At 35.8% G+C, this 19184-nt stretch overlaps 1 protein-coding gene across 2 annotated transcripts; it reads right to left on the reverse strand.

The window, feature by feature from the left end:
- Positions 1–1267: 1267 nt before the first annotated feature.
- Positions 1268–18337, reverse strand: LOC119784812 (procathepsin L-like). 2 transcript variants are annotated; one of them, XM_038287051.1, is made up of 8 exons: positions 18186–18337; positions 7637–7760; positions 7425–7547; positions 3977–4129; positions 3674–3898; positions 3298–3463; positions 1615–1720; positions 1268–1527 (listed from the first exon to the last, which is right to left on the reverse strand). In XM_038287051.1, the coding sequence occupies exons 2-8, from the start codon at positions 7757–7759 to the stop codon at positions 1428–1430; spliced, it is 996 nt and encodes a 331-aa protein (XP_038142979.1). In that variant the 5' UTR covers position 7760; positions 18186–18337; the 3' UTR covers positions 1268–1427. The 2 variants fall into 2 exon arrangements, with proteins under 2 accessions (XP_038142979.1, XP_038142980.1); XM_038287052.1 differs by lacking the exon at positions 18186–18337 and adding an exon at positions 10289–10418.
- Between the last annotated feature and the right edge of the window lie 847 nt (positions 18338–19184).

Raw genomic sequence — 19184 nt, forward strand, 5'->3', positions numbered from 1 at the left:
CTTTATTTTAGATGTAAATGGTCTTGTTTCGTTGGTTAAATGCATCTTTTACAACCCCAATCCAATAACAAATGCACCTATTTTAAGTAAAAATTACTTACGGTATCTAGATTTTGATTTTTTTTCCAGTGTTATTGCATCCATTCATCCTCCCATCAACTATGAATAGCTTTAAGCTACTTTTACAGCTTTTACAAGGGGGTAGAAGTTATAGTTCTGGTCTTTACACCAATATTTGAGTCTAAAGGGTTAAGTTCTTTTTCCTTCTTTAATGTGAATTGAAATGTAATTTTAAACATTTTCTCTTTGCATTTTTTTATTTGGAATTGTTTGCATGCTGCTGACATTCTTGCCAAGGTGTCTTTTGTAAAAGATAACTTTTTAATCTAAAAGAGATTACATATATTACAATCAAGGTTACATACATTTGCCTTCTTACTGTTTATATTATGTGCAAAATATAAGGAATATTGAAGAATGTTTTGCCAAATAATTAAACAACTCCCAAATGACCAACTGCAACACGGAAACTTTATGAGCTACTTTACCCTTCCCTTGTACCAGAAGAGGTTTCAACTAAAGTTTATTATATTAATAAAAAGAGTCAGGGAAGTCAGGCCTCCTTGTCAGCATATCTTAGGAGGCCAGCAGAGAAATTTTATAAAAAACTTTATCATCAAAAGCTCAGATATTTGTTCTCATTCCTACAGAGATCTACAGTATTGGTCAAACAGTCATGTTTTTGGTAGTGTTGCACGATGCCATTTTTTTGGCCCTGATACCGATACCTGGCTGTGCAGTATCGGCCGATACCGATACCATATGTTTGAAATTGAGTTGTGTGTGTATATAAGAAGAACTGCATACTACTTGGATGTAAAATAATTGCCATCAGGCCAACCTTTTGTGAAGTAAAGCAAGCAAAAGACTAATACAAAGTGAATCCAGTGGAACTTTTTATTGCCTACCTGGAATGGGTGACAATAGTTGAATAAACTTTTGGCTCTCAAAATGGTATCTGTGCCCTATTTTTTGGTACGATAACGATATACCACCATTTTAGTGCAGGATCGGGGCCCCGCCCGATACTGGTATCAGTGCAACTGATACCAGTACCACTAGTTGTTGGGTAGTGGAAGTAAGCTAAGTTACCCAGAGAAAACCTGCTCCTGCACAGAGGGAACATGCAGACTCCATGCAGAAATACTCCAGGCTGGAATTCCTTCCCAATTGTGCGACTGTTCAGCCCCCTGTGAAGCTAACAAAATCCTTCAGAATACTTTATTATTTCGGCAGGTTAGAGCTTCTTAAACCAACAGTGTATCTTTAGTACACCCAGTTAATTCTGTAGTGCTCTGAAATAACAGTGTGCAATTATAAAAACAAACAAAGAAGTAAGATGAAACCTAAATAAATCTAAGTTGATGTCACAGCGTGGGGTAGACTGCTAACGTTGCAATGCCACAGAGGTTTTTCTTGTTCCTTGCAATACGGATAAAGCCTCCTTCTCCCCATTCTGTTCCCCAGCTGAAACCACACAACATTACACTTTATAGTTTTATGACGGAAAACAAAATGTTACAAAAATGTAAATACTAAGAAAAACATCTGTACCTGTTTTTCACCAGCCAGTAGTCCTGTCCTCCGTCTGTGCCGTAACCCACGACCAGGACGGCATGATTGATCAACTTTGGGTTACAGTCAGGCACATTGTATAAACCTGCAAGAATAATGTGCAAAGCAACAGTAAATGAAACAGTTCTATACTGGTTATGTGTTTATAATAGCATAAATATTGAATATTCTTTTATTCAGATAGTACCTAATCCCAAGGTATTATGTATACATGCATGTAAATGGAGGAATAGAATAAGAAAGAAGTTTTCCTTTGACAAATTGACACGTAAAACTTAGAGGAGCGCATAGTACCTAAGAAAAAAACTTTAAAAATGAGGTGAAACTATTTAAACCACAGTATTCTGTCATTTAGCACCTTTCAGTAGCATAATTTCTCATTCATAGTGTAATTGAACCTTTCATCTGGTAAATTAGAATAAAATCAAAATGACTTTTCTTTACTCTTTACAAATTTACTAACACCACATTTGCTGATATTCCCATCAATTTTTAAAGAATAAATGGAACTGAGACATTTCAAATGTATACTTTGCTTTTCTGGGTTCGATCAGATTGTCTTTTACAATGTTTGCATGGGGTGTGAATACTGTCAGTACTGCATTTTACACCATATTTATTTATTTATTTGCACTGCACTGAGCCTTTCCATATCAATGCCTTTTGCACCACGTCTTTAAACTGGCTTTCCTTTTCTCCTACACTGTTTACATTCTGATCCCTGCTGCACTTTATAAATGGAAAAGTTCATTTTACTATTGTAAGCTGCTCATTCACTGTTGAAAAGTTGTATGCATCAAAATTTCGTTTTGTATAAACTATATGTATACAAGATGACAATAAAATTTGTTTAAGTGTAAAAATATATGTAACAGAATCCCAATACTTTTTGTCATTCTAAAAAAAGAAAAGCGGAAAACGGCAGAAAATGTAGGTAACACAAATGACAGATTTTCATCTTCAGATTTAAGGAAAAGGCATCAGCGAAATAGGTACTTATCCAAACTTTTGTCATCTTGGGGTTACAAAATCTCCCACAACCATTATAAACACCTAAATCTACTAATGGGTCATTTTAAAGTGATACTAAGGAAGAGCCCACTGTCCAACCACTGCAAACATAAACATGATAATGATAACGCTTCATGGGGCTTCATTGCAAGCTGTTTGCTTTTGATCTTTGCCATCTAAGATGTAGTATTTCAGAAACAAACTTCGAAGGTGGCTCGTGACTAAAACAAATGATAAATCAATGGAAAAGCCTCTCACATGCACACTCAATAAGGGAGGAGGACCTGGGACCCCAGAGATATTTTGCACAAAGGAAAAGAAATCCAAGCTCCAACCTTGTAAAAGTTGTTGGGGAAGACTAAGGTCCTCTAACTATATAGTCTTTAAGACTGTATAATCTTGCACCCTCAAATTATGAAGCTTGAAAAGTTCAGTTTGCCTAAACTGAACCTGGATGACTGAGAATCTTCACAGATATCTCAAGCTATGGAGTTTCATACAATATATGCAGTGTTATCAATCAGTTTATTCAATTTGAAAAATTGATGGAAAGAACGTTTGGTGTTATTTAGGAGTTTCTTTTAAACATAAGACATTTTGCAAAAACACATTTTGGCAAAGTTCCTTATTTTGAGGATTCAGCAGCCTCACCTCCTCTGTAAGAATGGAAGGAGGGCAGCATGGCGTTCACAGCCACAGCAACTGGTCCAACTGATGCAACTGCAGCCTGCAGAGCCAACTCATCTCCCCGTGGAAGGATGTGAAAGTTTGAGCAGTAGGCAGCCCTGCCTTGCAGCGTGTAGCGGCATTTTCCATTCTGAAGACAAAATGAGAAATTGGGAAATACAGAAAATATAAATATTTGAACAAATATCTGTGGTATGATTGGATCCCTTTTAGTCTTCATCTTTCATTTTAGTTGATTTCATGCCTTTGCCATAACGAGCTACATAAGATGTTACACTACGTTATTTATTAGTGAAAAAAGAAAAATAATATGTTCAATTTTCTCTATGGTCTGGGTCACCTGGTGTTCGTAGGGGTACGAGCGCTCGGAATCGACACCTTTGTTGTGGATGATGTAGCTAAAGGCCTTGGTGATGTATCCTCCTCTGCAGCCGAGGTTTCCCTCCTGAGTGCCGCAGTCCACGAGGTTCTGTGGACTCAGCATAACAAGGTCGCCTGTTCGCTTCTTCATCTGCCCCTCAAGAGCCCCTAAAGAGCTGAAGGCCCAGCATGAACCACATAACCCCTTAAAAGAAGAGCACCAGAAAATATTTAGAGCAGCTGTTGCATTTCAGATGTTGCTGATGTATAGATTATTTTGTACCTGATTTCTGACAGGACCAACCAGGCCGTGTTTCCTCCAATCAACACTTTTTGGAAGCGATGAGTAATTCACTTTCTTAAAGGTGTTGTTCTCGATTCCAAGAGCTTCTTCCACCTTCAAACCATTTAGCCTGTTATTTATCTCCTCTGCTGTCTTAAAGTAGAAAGACAAAAAAACAACAAAACAGAATGCAAATGAATAGTTTTAGAAACAACATCTGCATTTTAGTGTTCAGACTCTGAGAAAACAGTCAGGCTTTCTTCAATTCTACCTCAAAACTAGTAAGCCTAAATAAAATGACATATCATGTAGGCTATTTAATTTCAGTTTTGGGGAAGCTAAAAACAATGAATTAAGAAAACCAAATAGGTTGCATTTTTCCGACACTATTCAGATGGAACATCTTCCACTTAAGCATCTCTAAATATCCGATAATCAGCTTTGCAGACATATTTGTTTTCTATTTGATGCTTGAATATCTGTGAATAGAGAATACATCCTTAAAAACTTTTAACAGGACGATGTTGCTTTTTTATGCAAAAAATAAATAAATAAATAAATAAAAATCAATAATAATTATAGGAAACAAAGCACATTCCTGTTAAGTAACAAGACATTTTGGTTGGGATTAAGTTTAAAGCTTTGGAGTGAATAACGGTCAGCATAAAGTAGTTAATTTAAGGGTAAGAGTTAAAAGGGAGTAAAACAAAACCAATGCAAAGTTGTAACATGAGTAGAAAGTTTCACTTTTTGAATCTTTGGGCCTGATCCTCAATAGCTCTGCCCGTCTTAAAGCAAGTCAAACGTGTTTGTATGCACAGAGCAGATCTGCATGGAAGGCGCCGCGCAAAGTCATTTACAACTGCACCGTTTTATGGGTGGAGGATATGCAAATGTAAATATATTTACCACATGAAAAGTCAAACTAAACTGCTGTCTTGGTTTTTGCCGACTTTTAATAGTCTGGTGCAAACTGAGATGCAATAATTTCTGCAGTCATTTTGGTCACAAGGGAGGCATTGATTCAGACAATGGACACAGTGAGTCTGTGTGCATGTTAACATATTAGGACTGTAAAGAATAAAACTAGTAGAATTAATAACTATTAGTGGAGGAAAAATGTCTAAGCAAGTCAGTACGAATTAATGCAGCAGAATGACGCAAAATCTTTACACAACTAAACCATAAGGAACAAAAATTATTGAATATATAGCTGGTTCTGCACACTTTAGAGGGAACTTTCGCATGTGTTTTGGCTCCCAAGAGGGCCCTTTAGCAGGCATTATGGCCCATAGAAGGACACTAGTTTTGTAGGTACAAATAATTTCTTTGCACGTCCAATTTAGCGTAGCTTATTTGGAATTTTTAAAAAATCTGACCCTTTGTGAAGATTCAGTTAAGAACATCATGGTCTCTCTCTTACTTTAAACTTGACCACTGCCTTTGTCGTTTTTCTAAACTCAAGAACTTATAACTGGATGCTTATTCATATACTAGAAAACCAACTGCGTAATCTTTAGCAGAGAGGACCTGTTTAACAGTTTTCTCCAAGACCTAAATACGATTAATTCTATGATAATACTGCAACATATGCTATCTTAAATACACATGATTAAAGATTTGTAGTAAAGTAAAATTATGGTTTTATTGAGAAGAAAATCAATATGTTTTACCCCCTTATGACAAACATATTTTTATTCTATCCACTTTCTATAAAATGAACAAACTTTTACATCCCTGGCAGCTATTCAGTATAAAATCGTGATTTTTGACTGTGTAATAACCTCAGAACGGGCAGAAGAAGTTGCCGATTGTGTGCTGACCAGATGATAAAATGAAAGTTAACAGTGATTAAGAATATAAACTTGGTCTAAATCATCTTTACTCAATCATCTGGGTGCATATTCAAATATCACACTGCAGCCGTGTTGTTCTCTTTGGTGCATATTCCTGAACTGTGATGGTGCTTTCCAATGCAACTGTAGCGCACTGTCCTCTGACAGCAATCCAAAAGCTTATCTGAGTGTCCCAAACATGCCAGACTCCTGCAGAGCAATGACATGCTACACCCATCTAGGCTTTTCTGCTCTGGTTTTCTCAGCCAAAAAAAAAAACACCTTGTGATATGCTTCAGAAAAAGGCCTCTCATATTCAGTTTATCCTTCTTCTTTATTTCATATCTCTTTATTCTTTTAGTTTTTTACACAATTTCCTCATCATTTCAGATTCCTGCCAAAAATCTTGCTCTTTAGACCATGTTTGAATTAAAAGGCACCCACATGCCCTGTTATGTCATCAGTCTTTATGTGGCATTGGGGCAAAATGTGTTGATTTCAGACTTAGAAAAAGCAGAAAGTTGAAATAATTACTTCAAGAGATTAATGATATTTTAAGATCAATTACAAAACGATGAAATATACAACTTGGCCCAACGTATTTAAAAAATGTTACTGCTACACAAAAACAGAACTATGTGCAGATTTACACAGCAGCTGCTTTATTACTACGTATTTGATGGGTCTTTTAAATTATTTATAACTCACATACATAATTATCCAGTTATTTGCTTTTTTAGTCACACTACAGCTTATAAGTTCTTTGATATAATAGTGTCAAATTCCAGTCTGGTTTCAATTAAAAGAACAAAGGGAGGTGTGTCTGAGCTAAAATTGTTCTCTTCACGTTACCTACTGTTTGCCCAAACAGGACTTCTTGCGGCTTTATTCTTGTCATTTTTAAATAGGGACCAGATTTATTTATTTTTTTACTTGTGTGACATCAAAATGTCGTTTATTTTCCAATGTTGAAGACAGGAAATAAGGTAAAGTTTGAGGGAAGACATGCGGGGTATGTCTGAAAGTTGACATTCAACGACATTTAACATGTTTAGATTAGGTTATCATTAAATTCAACAAATAATTTTCTTATCTTATTGTGTCAACTGGTCAAACTGCTTTTCACCACTGACCTCCTACAGCTTTGCTCTTCTTGCCATAGAGTTCGATCAGCAGGGCCAAAGCTGCAGAACATTTTCTCCCCATTCATAGTTTAGCACCATAGATGTACTGAAAAAGCTGATAAAGGATGGATTTTGCTTTTTTTCTGAAAGTTCTTAATTTGTTTTGAGGTCACAACCTTAGATCTCTTTCCTCCTGCATCTGTAATGCCTCAGAAAAGGGGTACAAAAACCATGCAGTTTTAGAAGAAAGCTTGAGGAGGGGTAAAAAAAGAGGTTTGCTTTCAGTTGAAATCTAGTTAGTAAGCATGTGCAGTAACTGGGGATTTGGAGCCACAATTGTTTGATTGTGAAAGTAGGTTATGTTCTTTGTGTGTAACTACATTGCAGAATCTCAGGTTATAAAAGTAATTGGCTGTAGTGGTAGCAAAAGGAGGGACTTGCCCCGAGCGCATTTCACCCAAGAACAACAACTAAATCTCATCATCCTACCATGTCAGCTAGGTGGTTCAGTCCCAGAACAAAGCTTTGTTTTCCTGCTGAAGCCTCCTGGTTGTGTCTCAGCAACATGAGCAGATTTTTCTCCCACACTGTTCTCCTGAAGATCAGCTCAGTCTGAAAAAATCATATTATATACATTATTATCAAATATGTTTGCAAATTTGTGTGACTGCATGTTAACTTTTTTTTTTTTAAACTCATACCTGATTGTCATAAATTTTGCCATATTGATTTTTCCAGTCTTCCCACAATGTCTTGGTGGCTGATAAGGAACAGCTGAGGATCACAGCTGCCATAAGCAACACAGCACACAACCAAAAGTGCATCCTGGAAAGATAAAGAAAACCTTTTAAACTATCATCTCTCGTCTGAGACTTACAGTCAGAAAATAGCAAAACGAATAAAAACAGAAATTGATCTCAGCACCTAAGAATTACAGTTTGGATTTTAAAATTAAAATGTTTCAGAGAAAATAATCTTAATATTGCTCAGTTTATCTATCTATTTATTTTATCAAGGCTGTGATCATTATTATTTTCACATAATTTGGATTCTGCAATAATCATAATTTAACTAATATAAATTTTGGGAAGGGCCAGGTGATGATTTAATGACCTTTGAAGCTTCTGTTAAAATACATAAAATCACTATTCATGCGAATACAACATGTGAAAACCTCAAACACACTGCTTCCTATTTTGATATAAAAAAAAAAAAAAACAAGAAAAAGAAAAGCAGGCAGTATGTCAGAAAGAGAGAGTCCACTTATGTTCAAGAGGGGAAACAGGTTGAGTATGAGCATGTAAATGTGTGCGCATTACCAAACCAGCACAAAAACAGAAAATCTTTTTAAGATGTTTGCCCAGTCTGGTAAGAGAGAACCGCACTGTCATGAGCAGAAGGGTCAAACTAGAAGGAAGAAGTCATTATCTTAAAACCGGCATTCAAAGCCTGATTACTTAACGCAAAATCACAAAGAGCTTAGTGTTTGCAGACATGTCCTGTGGTCTCATGTAACTAAGTTTGAAGGTTTTTGTCACACTGACTATTGTTTAATTTTGGAGGAAAAAGTTGGAAACTTGCTAACTTAATAAGGCCAAGGGTAATAATATGATATCTGTAGTGGTCTAGGTGGATACTTATGGGCTGGGTTGCTGCAGGAAGAACTGCCTCACGCCATAAAAACGTCTCGTAGAAACACTGGACCTACATCTTTAGATATCAGCCAAAAACATTTTGTTGGTCCAATAAATAAACACATTTCTTACAAATTAGAGAAGAAGTGCTGGAAGTAGAGCTTTAAAAGACTATCCAACATGTTTGATGCAAGTTAAGATGTTTGGAATGCAATCAAGGAAACGCAAGTTAGTTAGTTTTGTTTATAAAGTGAAATAAGAAAAAAAACATTTTGTTCCGGCATTTAGGTAAGAAATAACAGTGGTTTTGCTAAAATACTGTAAGAGGCTACGTTTTGTCTGATTTGATATCAGGCAGTGAGCACAAATGGTCTTGATAAAAACATTTAGAATAGGAGCCCAAACATTTTTAACATACATATTTAAAAAACTAATAGAAACTGTAAGATATAGACAACACAGGAAAAGCACCCCCTCTGTGGTGCACTTGTCATTATTGTGTCCTTTTCTGGACTTTTTGGTTCTGTTTGTTTGCTTTCTGTCTTATCAGTTACACTTTGATTTATGTCATTCTGTTTTCTGGGTCATTGGTTTCATTTCCATTTTGTGGCATTCTAGTTGTTTTCTGATTGAATTTAAGCTCTTATGTATTTATTGATTAGCCTCTGTTGTCCCCTTGTGCCAGTCTCCTTTCCCTTAGCTCCCTTCTAGGTCCTTCTGTCCACACCTGCTCCCATCAGTTGATTACTCCATTCATTTTTCTGTTAGGCGGATATATTCCTCCCCTGCAGTTTGTTTCTCTTTGTTCCTTCAGTATTTCCTATTTTTTGGTTCCATAGTTGTTGTTTTTTTTTTTGTGAATTGGTTCTGGATTATGTCTTCTGTATTTTTACATCATTAAATTTAGCAAGAGATCATCTCTGCCTCTCCATCTCTGCATCTGGGTTCTTATCAAGTATCCACTAATCCTGACAGCACTGTATAAATATTCAGATGATTAATGTAATAATTCAGGGGAAATGTTTCCATGTTTCTCTTGACTTTATACAATAAGATCATTCTGAAATGTTTTACCCCCTGCCAATAATGCTTGGATATTGGATCAAAATGTGTAAACAAAAGTATTACTAAAGTGTCTTCACACTTGTGAAACCACATTATTGCACCTTCTAATTTTTTAACCATCCCATACTAACAGATATTTGTTTTTTATTTGTGTAGAATAAATATCCCATTATAAGTGGAAAATGCTATAAAATAATGCATCATGATCATTTTTTAAAGATAACAAAACCTGGCATTTTTATAGGGAAGTTTAGACTTTTAGAACAAACTGTTCATTTTAATGATGCTCTGTCTTTAAGCTATTAAATACAAACAAATTTAATATGCATGCTTTTATTGAGCTAAACTAAGGCTTGCATAATTTTGACCAACATAAAGCAAAAAGTAGATAAAAGATTAAAACCTTGAAAATTAAACTTCACAAGTAAAATATTTGGAGCTGCTGCAAAATAACTTATTAGAGTGAGGGAAGTATGTGATATATATCTGTGTAATCAGGAAATACATTTCTATATTCTAACATTTTTACACATGCTCACAAAGGGGAAGTTAAAATAGGTTTCACTAGTATCCCTAAACTACTTTCACAACAATTTTTAATTTTTTTAACAAAGTTTACCAAAAATATATCACAAAAACCGAATTAGCACTCACCTTGACAGAGACAATCAGCGAGTTTTTAATCTTCCAGAATAAAATGACGCTGGTTTACAAAGCAGATAGCTAACTTTCAAAGAGGAGGTTTTCCTTCCTCTTACAACATCTGCTCTGCGGCCTGTCATGTGAATCTCGTTTACTACCAGCTGCATTCTGACCCAATATAGCCTTCCAGTATTACTGCTGCAGCTCGGCAACATGCAAGAATCGAAATAAGTGTGAAAAAATTACGCGAGGGGGGAATCTTACCAATGCAGAAGTTTAGGAATTAATTTCAAATGAAACCAGCAGTTTTATTTGTGACAACTCTTTACTGGCATGCTGACTCATATTTTGCTTCTGGAAATGCAAAAAGAGGAAATACAGTTACAGTGAGGGGTTTACTGTAGATGCGCTCACATGCCCATGAATATTAGATTTTATTTAGGTATTTAGTGATTGGTTTGAGCTGTTTGTTATTGTTGAATGGACATGCAACACGTTAGATAAATTATTTTAAACAAGAATTAAGTGAATACTTTGTGTAAAAAATGCTCCCCAAGAAAACTTTTCTGAAATACCAGTTGGGAAATGACATATTGACCAGAGTAGCTAAAAGGGGACAAACTTGTCAGCCTTACGTGTTTTACCCGTATCTGAAAATATGTAATTTAGGGGAAAGAATTTCAAAACAAGCAGTAGAACTTTCTACCTTTCACTTTATGTTGCAAAGGAGGACCATCGGTAATCTTTGTCCCATTAGAGGCAGGAGAAACAAACACAAAAAAAAAAAGAAAAAAGGGGCAATGAGATTGAGAAAATGACATTTGTACAATTTTGAACAGGAGGCGACAATAAGAAGCAGCAGGGCTTCAAAACAGATGCAGAGGGTGGAGGTTTTCTGCTGGACAGGTAATTTGCATCGGATGAGCTCCATTCCAACAGTCATCAGCTCCTGCTTTTCTTCACTAAACTATTACGAGCAGGTTGACGGTTGGCTGCTTTTCATAGAGATTTTCCATATGTTTTATTATTTTTATTTCATTTGAAATCTCAGGACTCTCCTCTCGGTAGAGACATAGTTTTTGCAGAAGTCACATTTTTCATTGTTTATTTTAACAATGATTTGACAAGGGTTACAGAGGATGATATGTCCCCTGCATTGCAGTGATAGAGCCAGAGTGTAGGACCTTGTAAATTAGGCAAAATCTTTTAACCTTCACCATGTTATTACAGTCCAGTAGTCTATTTTGTTTTAGAATATGTCAGTGGTGGTAGGAAATAAGCTTTTTATCAAGTATTTTTAAACGTTAAAGGTTTTCAGTTTGTTGGACAAGCAAGAGACAATCAAGCAAATATGAGAAACACTCGAGTAAAAGTAAATATTTTTTTTTCATTCATATTTAAAATACTGCGAATGTGGCAGACATTTTGGTTATTAAATTTTATTTCCTGGGACACTTTGTTAACATGATTCTTGAATAAAGAATTTTGGATCTAAAATAACTCATAGATATTTAAATTCTGGAACTAGATCAGGCTTTACTCCATTCAAAATAATGTTTGATTAAGATCTGTAGGATGCTTTGGCAAGTACATGCAAACAGTTTTTGTGATGTTTAACATGGGACGCGAGCCAGTTGCACACCAATCACAAAGCACCTGTGAGATCTTTTGCAGCTTGCTGGATGCTTTTGCTGTTTCCAGGACCGACACCTGTGTCACTGGTCTTCCTCTTCTTTTATCTGATTGTCAGATTGCAGCTAACTTATAGGTACATACCACCACGTACTGTACAAGAATGTAGGCTTAAGTTTCCACATACTATATTCTATTTTTGAATTTTGTGTTATGTAAAAATAAAAACAATGCTTTATTTTTATCATAATTTCCTCCCTATCTCCATCTGTCCCTAAAATTCCTTTAATACTCCATTCTCTCCAGTTTCCCCTAATTACTTTCCTCATCCTCTCTCTTTCAGTTGCATATTTATAGCAATTCATCAGAACATGATCCACATTTTCTTTTCCTCCACAACCCTCACATATACCATTATTTCTCTTCCCTAGTATGAATAAAAACTCATTCAAGTAGGTGTGTCCAGTTCTTAGTGTAATGTAAATGATTTCTTTCCTTCTGCTTCTCTCTCCGTAATTTTTAAGTATTACAGATTTTGAAACCCTATATAATCTTCTTCCTTTCTCATTTTTATCTCATATTTTCTGCCATCTTTCTGCTTCATTCTTTTTAATTATTAATTTACCTTCCCCTTTTCCAAATGGAATCTGAACCGTAATCTGCTTTCCCAAAGCCTTTTTAGCAAGCTTATCTGCTATTTCATTTCCTCTCATGCCTTCATGTGCTGGTACCCAACAGAACTGAACGTCTCTTCCATATCTAGATAACCTGAATAAACTTTGATGAATTTCCAAGACAAGGTCTTTCCTATAGTTTCCTTCTGAGTGAATGCTTTCTATTGCTGCTTTTGAATCTGTGCATAGCACCACCCTGTCTGGTCTCCTCCACCCACTGTAAAGTATTAACTATATTGCAACCATTTCTGTTGTGCATACAGACAAAAGGTCAGTTTATCTTTTACAGATACATATATGAAACTCTTAGATTAATATTCCTATTCCCACTTTTCCATTTGGATTTTTGAACCATCTGTGTAAATTTTTAATAACTATAATACAGTTGTCTAATATGTAAGCTAGTTTTAACCCCAACTTCATTATGTTTCCATTCTCTTTTCATTTCATGTATTTTCAAGTCAACTTTTGTTTCTGGAAACAACCATGGTGGCTCAGCGCTAATTGGGTTGTTTTTAGAAAATGTCTTATCATCTAACTCATTTATTTTTGCCCATTCATTTCCTATACAGCCAAAGCCCTTTCTTGTAAATTAGGAATATTCCCAACACTTCCTTATTATGCTTGTTGCTGGGTTTTCTTTACCACCACTTTTAATTCTGATCAAGTACGAAAGTGATATTTTGAAATGTCTCATTTCTAAAGGAGTTTCTCCAGCCTCTAGTAAAAGAGCATTAATGGAGGTAGTATTCTTTATACCTTATATTGTAATTACTATTTGTAATGCCGATCTTGCTTCTGCTCCATATACCATAAAAATCCATAATCTATTGCTGATCTCATGAGAGCCCTGTACATAAATATTCAGTAGTGACTGCTAATCAGCCCCCAATCATTCCCAGCCACTGTTTATTATTTTCTTGCACTGCTTAATAAGCATTTTCCATGCATATGAACTATTTAGCCATACTACTAAATATTTGAATTCTGCTACTCTATTTATAGGCTGATCATATACGTTTATTTCTCCTATATCAATATATCTTTTATTACTGAAAATCATATAAAAGGATTTACTGACTGACATTTTGAATCCCCAGTCATATGACCATTTTTCTATTTTATTCACAACTGTCTTCATATTTCCTGCTACGTGCGAGACATTTCTTCCCCTCATCCATATGGCTCCATCATCCGCATAAAGTGTTAATTTGATGCATTCATCTAGATTTAAAAATATATCATTAATCATAATGTTAAATAGTACAGGAGTGCTTAATGGCCTTGCTCCTTCTTATCTGTCTGAGCTGTTGCATTCTTATACGCCCTCCCGTTCCCTCAGGTCAGCTGATCAGTTGCTTCTGAGGGTCCCAAAGACAAAATGCAAGCTCAGAGGGGACCGTGCCTTTTCTGTGGCAGCTCCTAAGCTGTGGAATGACCTGCCTCTGAGCATAAGACAGGCCTCTTCTCTTGCTGTTTTTAAGTCCCTTCTTAAGACTTATCTTTTTTCCTTGGCTTTTGGCACAATTTGAGAGGTTTTACTTTGTTTTATTCTTTTTGTATACTAATATGTATTTTACACTCGTTTTTTCTCTATTTTATAATTTTATTGTATTTTATGATTGTGTACAGCACTTTGGTCCTGTCCGGTGCATAAAGTGCTTCATAAATAAAATTGGTATGGTATGGTATGGTATGTTTTCTACTTTAAAATGTCTTGAATATTCATCCCCAACTTTAACTCTTATTTTCCTTTCTGTAAAGAAACTTGCTATGCAGATATGCATTCTTCCACCTATTTCCATATTTTCCAAGTTAATCAATCCACATTGAGTCATACGCTTTATCTTTGTCAAAGAATACTACTATTTTCAATTCTCTCATTTTTAGACCTTTTTCTGTCATTGCTAATTCTCACCAGGGCATCCATTGCAGACCTTCCTGTTCTGAATCCACATTGATAGCTATTGAATATCTGCTTCTGCTCTAAAATAAACCCCAACCTCTTTACTAATATTTTCTCAATCCATTTTCACAAGTGAGAAGTCAATTCTATTGGTATGTAATAGAGTACTGTACTGCTGCATTACTTTTGAAATACTAAGTACTGCAGCATTTAGCATATGTTCCTTCCTGCCTGATTAGTGCACTCATCAACATTTCCTTTTAATGTCACTAAATGACTTGTTTGATCACGTAACTGTTTTAAAATTTGCCATTTGGCTTTATTAAAGCACCATTTTGTTATTTTGATTTAATCGTGTTTATTCAACTTATCTTTAATGATTCTCTTTACAGGAAAATTATGACTTCCTATAATGGATTCTCCCCTCACACCCCACTCACAAGAACTAACTATTAAATTAGATACTAAAGTTAAATCAAGGCATGACGTAATACCTTTATATATGTCAAGTCTTGTTCCCTGTCCATTATTAAGGGACACCAGTGACCTTTCATCCATCATTTCTTCCACTGTTTTACAATTATTATCCATCGGTCTGTTTCCCCATAGGCTATTATGTGCATTGAAGTCACCACACCAAATTTCTCGTCTTGTTATTTATCCTAAAATTTGATAAAAAACCTCACTTTCTAAATCTTTACATTGATTATAATAATTGCGCATCCTAATATTTCCACTATTTTCTAAGTTAAGTATTTCTACACTCACACATTCATACTTTCCAGGAACATGATTTCCTCTATATGCCAGTCCTTCTTTAATGAATGTTGCACAGCCTTCTCCATTACTGTTTTACTTCTATCTCTTCTGACTAAACTGTAACCAGGAATGTTAAAATCTAAAGATTTTAACCAAGTCTCCCGAAAACATATAACATCTGGAGCTGTTTCTAATTCATGTACATATTTTTTAAATTCTTCACCATTTACTAAGAGACTTGTAGCATTCCGTTTAAGAATATGTATGACCATTAAAAAACAAACAAACCATTACTTGATCATTTCCAGCTGATCTCAGAAGTTTGTGAAAATGATCTGCTTGGACCTCTTTCATGTCAAACCATCCTGCTGCTTCTACAGTCGTTTTAATTTGATCACTTTTCTTTTTCATTTCCACTGTAACATTAATAATGTGACAAATAAATGCCACAAAGTTATCTTTTTTCACCGTCATTGTATTTTCATCTACGTTACATTTGCTTACATTCATTATGTTCAATCTTTTGAACTGACAATGGTTTGCTTCTCTTTACTTTGTGAGGCCTTATTTTCCTGACTTAAATTTTCTTGATTTGTTTCTCTAGTTCCCAGGTCATTTGTACTTTCTTTTCTGACTTTTCTTAATGCCTCAGCATATGAAACCTTTTCTGTTATTTTTATTCTTCCTGCTTGTCTTGTTTCCCTTTGTACTATGCATCCACCATATGCTGCACTATATTCTCCTCCACAGTTACAACATTTTGCTTTGGAGTCTTTGTCATACTTTCCTTATTCATGTGAACCTCCATATCTTGCACACCTTATTTTCCCTTTGCACTCCATTCTTTGACAAACAAAACACCTTAATGGATTGGGAATATATTCTCTCACCCTGAAGTTTATGTAGCCAATCTGCACAGATTCTGGAATCACATTCTCAAACTGCAATTTTATTGCCATGGTGTATTTAACAACTCCATCTCTTTTGTGTTTTATCCTTGTTGCATCAATACCTTATCCACCTTTAATTTCTTGTTTGACATCATCCACTGTCATGTCAAGTGGGACTCCTGTAATTACTCCTCTTAATCTAGCAGCTGTGCCGGGAATGTATGATTTGATTCTTTCACCCACAAGAGTTGGCATTTTGAGAATCTGTTCTTGTTGTTTTTTTGTTTACAGCATAAATTAATATCTATGCCAGTTTTCAAATTTGTTCATTAGCCTAGCTGACTTGATTTGTCCAAATTCCTTCTCGATTGCTTTAGTTAGTTTTATCGGATGTACGGTAAGTGTCCTTCCTTTTGTTTAAACTCGACTGTCACTTTCCCCTCTTCCGCTGCACCTGTTTTTCTTGCACTTGTTTTTGTCTTTTTGCTTTTTTCCTCTCTAACCACACTCCCATCTGACCAACTTCTATCTCTTTCCTGTCTTTGCCTTATTTCTCGTTTTCTCCATGAAGATCTTGACATCATCCACTCCATTTCCTCTCCACTATTTCCACCTGATGTGGAAGCCATTAAGCTACATTCCGAGTACAGCTTATGCAATCCACCAAAAGAGTTCAACTCCTACTAACTTCTCACTCCACTTGCAATTCTCCTCTGCCCTATCTCTGACTCCCCTATCGCCACCTGTGTCACTGTCTAAGCTAAAGCCCTTTTAAAAATGCATGGACTCAGTGGGACCGGCGAGGAAGCAGAGCTGGATCCAAACATTGATGGTCTTTATGCAGAAGCCCACATAGAAAAGCCAAGGGTGTTAAGGTAAAGAGATTTATGGTCAGATGAGAAAAATGTAGCTATTTTGTCTCAGTGATGTGAAATATGTTTATGGAAGTCAAGTTTAGTTTTTGAAACTCCAAATACACTTAGGCTCTGTACCAAAACCGAAATGTGATTTAGCTTAAGGTTCACAGAACTACTTTGATCAAAGCACAGCAGCATGGCTACCTTTGAATGACTCGTTACAAAAAGAGGGAAGGTTTGGGATGGTCTAGCAGGAGTCTGGACTTGAATCCAGTTCAGGTTTTGTTGTCTATCATTAAACATACGTAGGAAGCCCCAAAGTCAGTCCTCGAAGTCTGCTGTCCTGCAGGTTTTAGAGGTTTCCCTGCTCTAGCACAGCTGATTCTGATGATTGCAGTTCAGCACAAGCCTGTTAATCAGCAATCAATGAAAATCAGCTGTGGGAAAAACCTGCAGGACAGCGGCCCTAGAGGACAGACTTTGGAGATGCCTAATAAACACATTCATAATAACAAAATCTTTAGTGTGGCTGAAAGGAAACATTTCTGCAAAGGACAGACTCAATGCCAGTTACTGTAAACTTTTAGTGTAAAATTAACTGTGAAATTGGCCTAGGACTCTGTTATGTTCCCAGTACTAAAGACATAATACTAAATCTGTTTTTATGAGGAAATACACAGGCAAGAAAAACATACTGTAACTTATTGGTCCTTTAAAAATGTAATTTGTTATGTTTAAAATTTTGTGGCTTACTTAAACCATGAACTATTGCCCTGTTATTTATTTATCTATTTTGTTTCATTACTTAATTCTGTGCTGTCACTAGCAAACACTGCCACCCATGCCTGCCTGGTAATTTTGGTCTAGAACTTTCATTGGCATTTATCATATGCTAGATAGAAAAATAAAGTTAAATAGACCAAAGGATACTGTATTTGAGGGTTCCTATGAACATATGACTGTTTATATGGCCTAAACTAGATAATAACTTAGACCAGGTTAGTTCTGTATGTTATAGGACACACATTATGTGACTATTTTGATGTATAAAATCCAAACACATTCACTTCCTTGTATTTTTCGCAACAAGGAAAGCCTAGCAAACAGGAAAAGGTAGCCTGTAAAGCCCGAGGGTGAAGACAAAAGAAGACTCAGAGTTAAAAGACATTTTTTTGTTTGTTTCGAGCTTACCTTGCTCTCAAACACTTCTCCCTTTATAAGTTCTGCTTAACATTTCACTGTCTTCCACATAATAAACACCACAAAAAACCCAGCCACAACAAGCACCCAGGGAACAGGAAGAACAGGAAGCAGATATAATAAAACAGTCGGTATGATGATGTTACGCAATACTGAACTTTGATTTGGCTCACATGGCTGCAGGAGTTACCCTCTGATCTTTCCCTCTTCCTGAATCCGGGTTTGGAAAGAGATTTGCTGATGAGAGCAGGATCCCTGAGGTAAGACAACAGATGGTAAATTTCTGACTCAGCGTTTATTGCGCAGAAATCACTGATAGCCTTTGCGTCAACACACCTCAGGATGCTGCTGCTGAGCGGAACGGCAGGTGGATCTACTTAACACCTTTATTAGATAACATGCAACCGCTGTGACCATTATTAAAGAGAGGTAACATTCAGTAGAGCCCTTTTTTCTGTTATTTCATCAGTGTCCCCTCTAAGTTTATTCCCTAACGTCTCAGAGCATATAGATGATGGTGAAGGTCATATTATTTTGATTATATTCCCTTTTTCGTATTATTTAATTGCCTCCTGACTGCTGACCTCAAATCATTAATCCATTAGAGCTTCCCTTGCTTTTGCATTTTCATAATCTGGCTATTTCTTCATGCAATTGAAAAACTTATGTTTCATTGTTTAGAATATTGTTGTGATTAAAAACACAAAAATCAAAATCAATCGAATGGTGCAGGAGAAAAAAAACTCTTTCTAAAAGGAAAGAGATTAAGTATTCCCATTTGTTTCTAATATAGAGAATAATCTTTTGCCATAAAGGTAATATAACTAAGACTCTTCATCTGCTGTAGCCAGGTTTATGCATATGAACAACAAAATGCCAACATATTCCAAGACCAGTTTGTGGAACACCCTCTGATGTTCTGTTTCCTAAAGAATAAGAAGTCCTCAGCATACATTTCAAAAACCTTTATCCTCTTCGAAATGTGTATTA

Source organism: Cyprinodon tularosa, unplaced genomic scaffold (genome assembly GCF_016077235.1).
Source record: "Cyprinodon tularosa strain WSP-4 unplaced genomic scaffold, ASM1607723v1 ctg234, whole genome shotgun sequence".
In the NCBI taxonomy this organism is placed as follows: Eukaryota; Metazoa; Chordata; class Actinopteri; order Cyprinodontiformes; family Cyprinodontidae; genus Cyprinodon; species Cyprinodon tularosa.

Excerpts from the sequence above, each read along its gene's own strand:
- LOC119784812 (XM_038287051.1), bottom strand. The coding sequence starts at position 7,759 with ATGCACTTTTGGTTGTGTGCTGTGTTGCTTATGGCAGCTGTGATCCTC. Across the intron at positions 7,548-7,636 it reads GCAAAATTTATGACAATCAG|ACTGAGCTGATCTTCAGGAG; the intron begins GTATGAGTTTAA and ends TGATTTTTTCAG. Across the intron at positions 3,899-3,976 it reads TTGGTCCTGTCAGAAATCAG|GGGTTATGTGGTTCATGCTG; the intron begins GTACAAAATAAT and ends TCTTCTTTTAAG.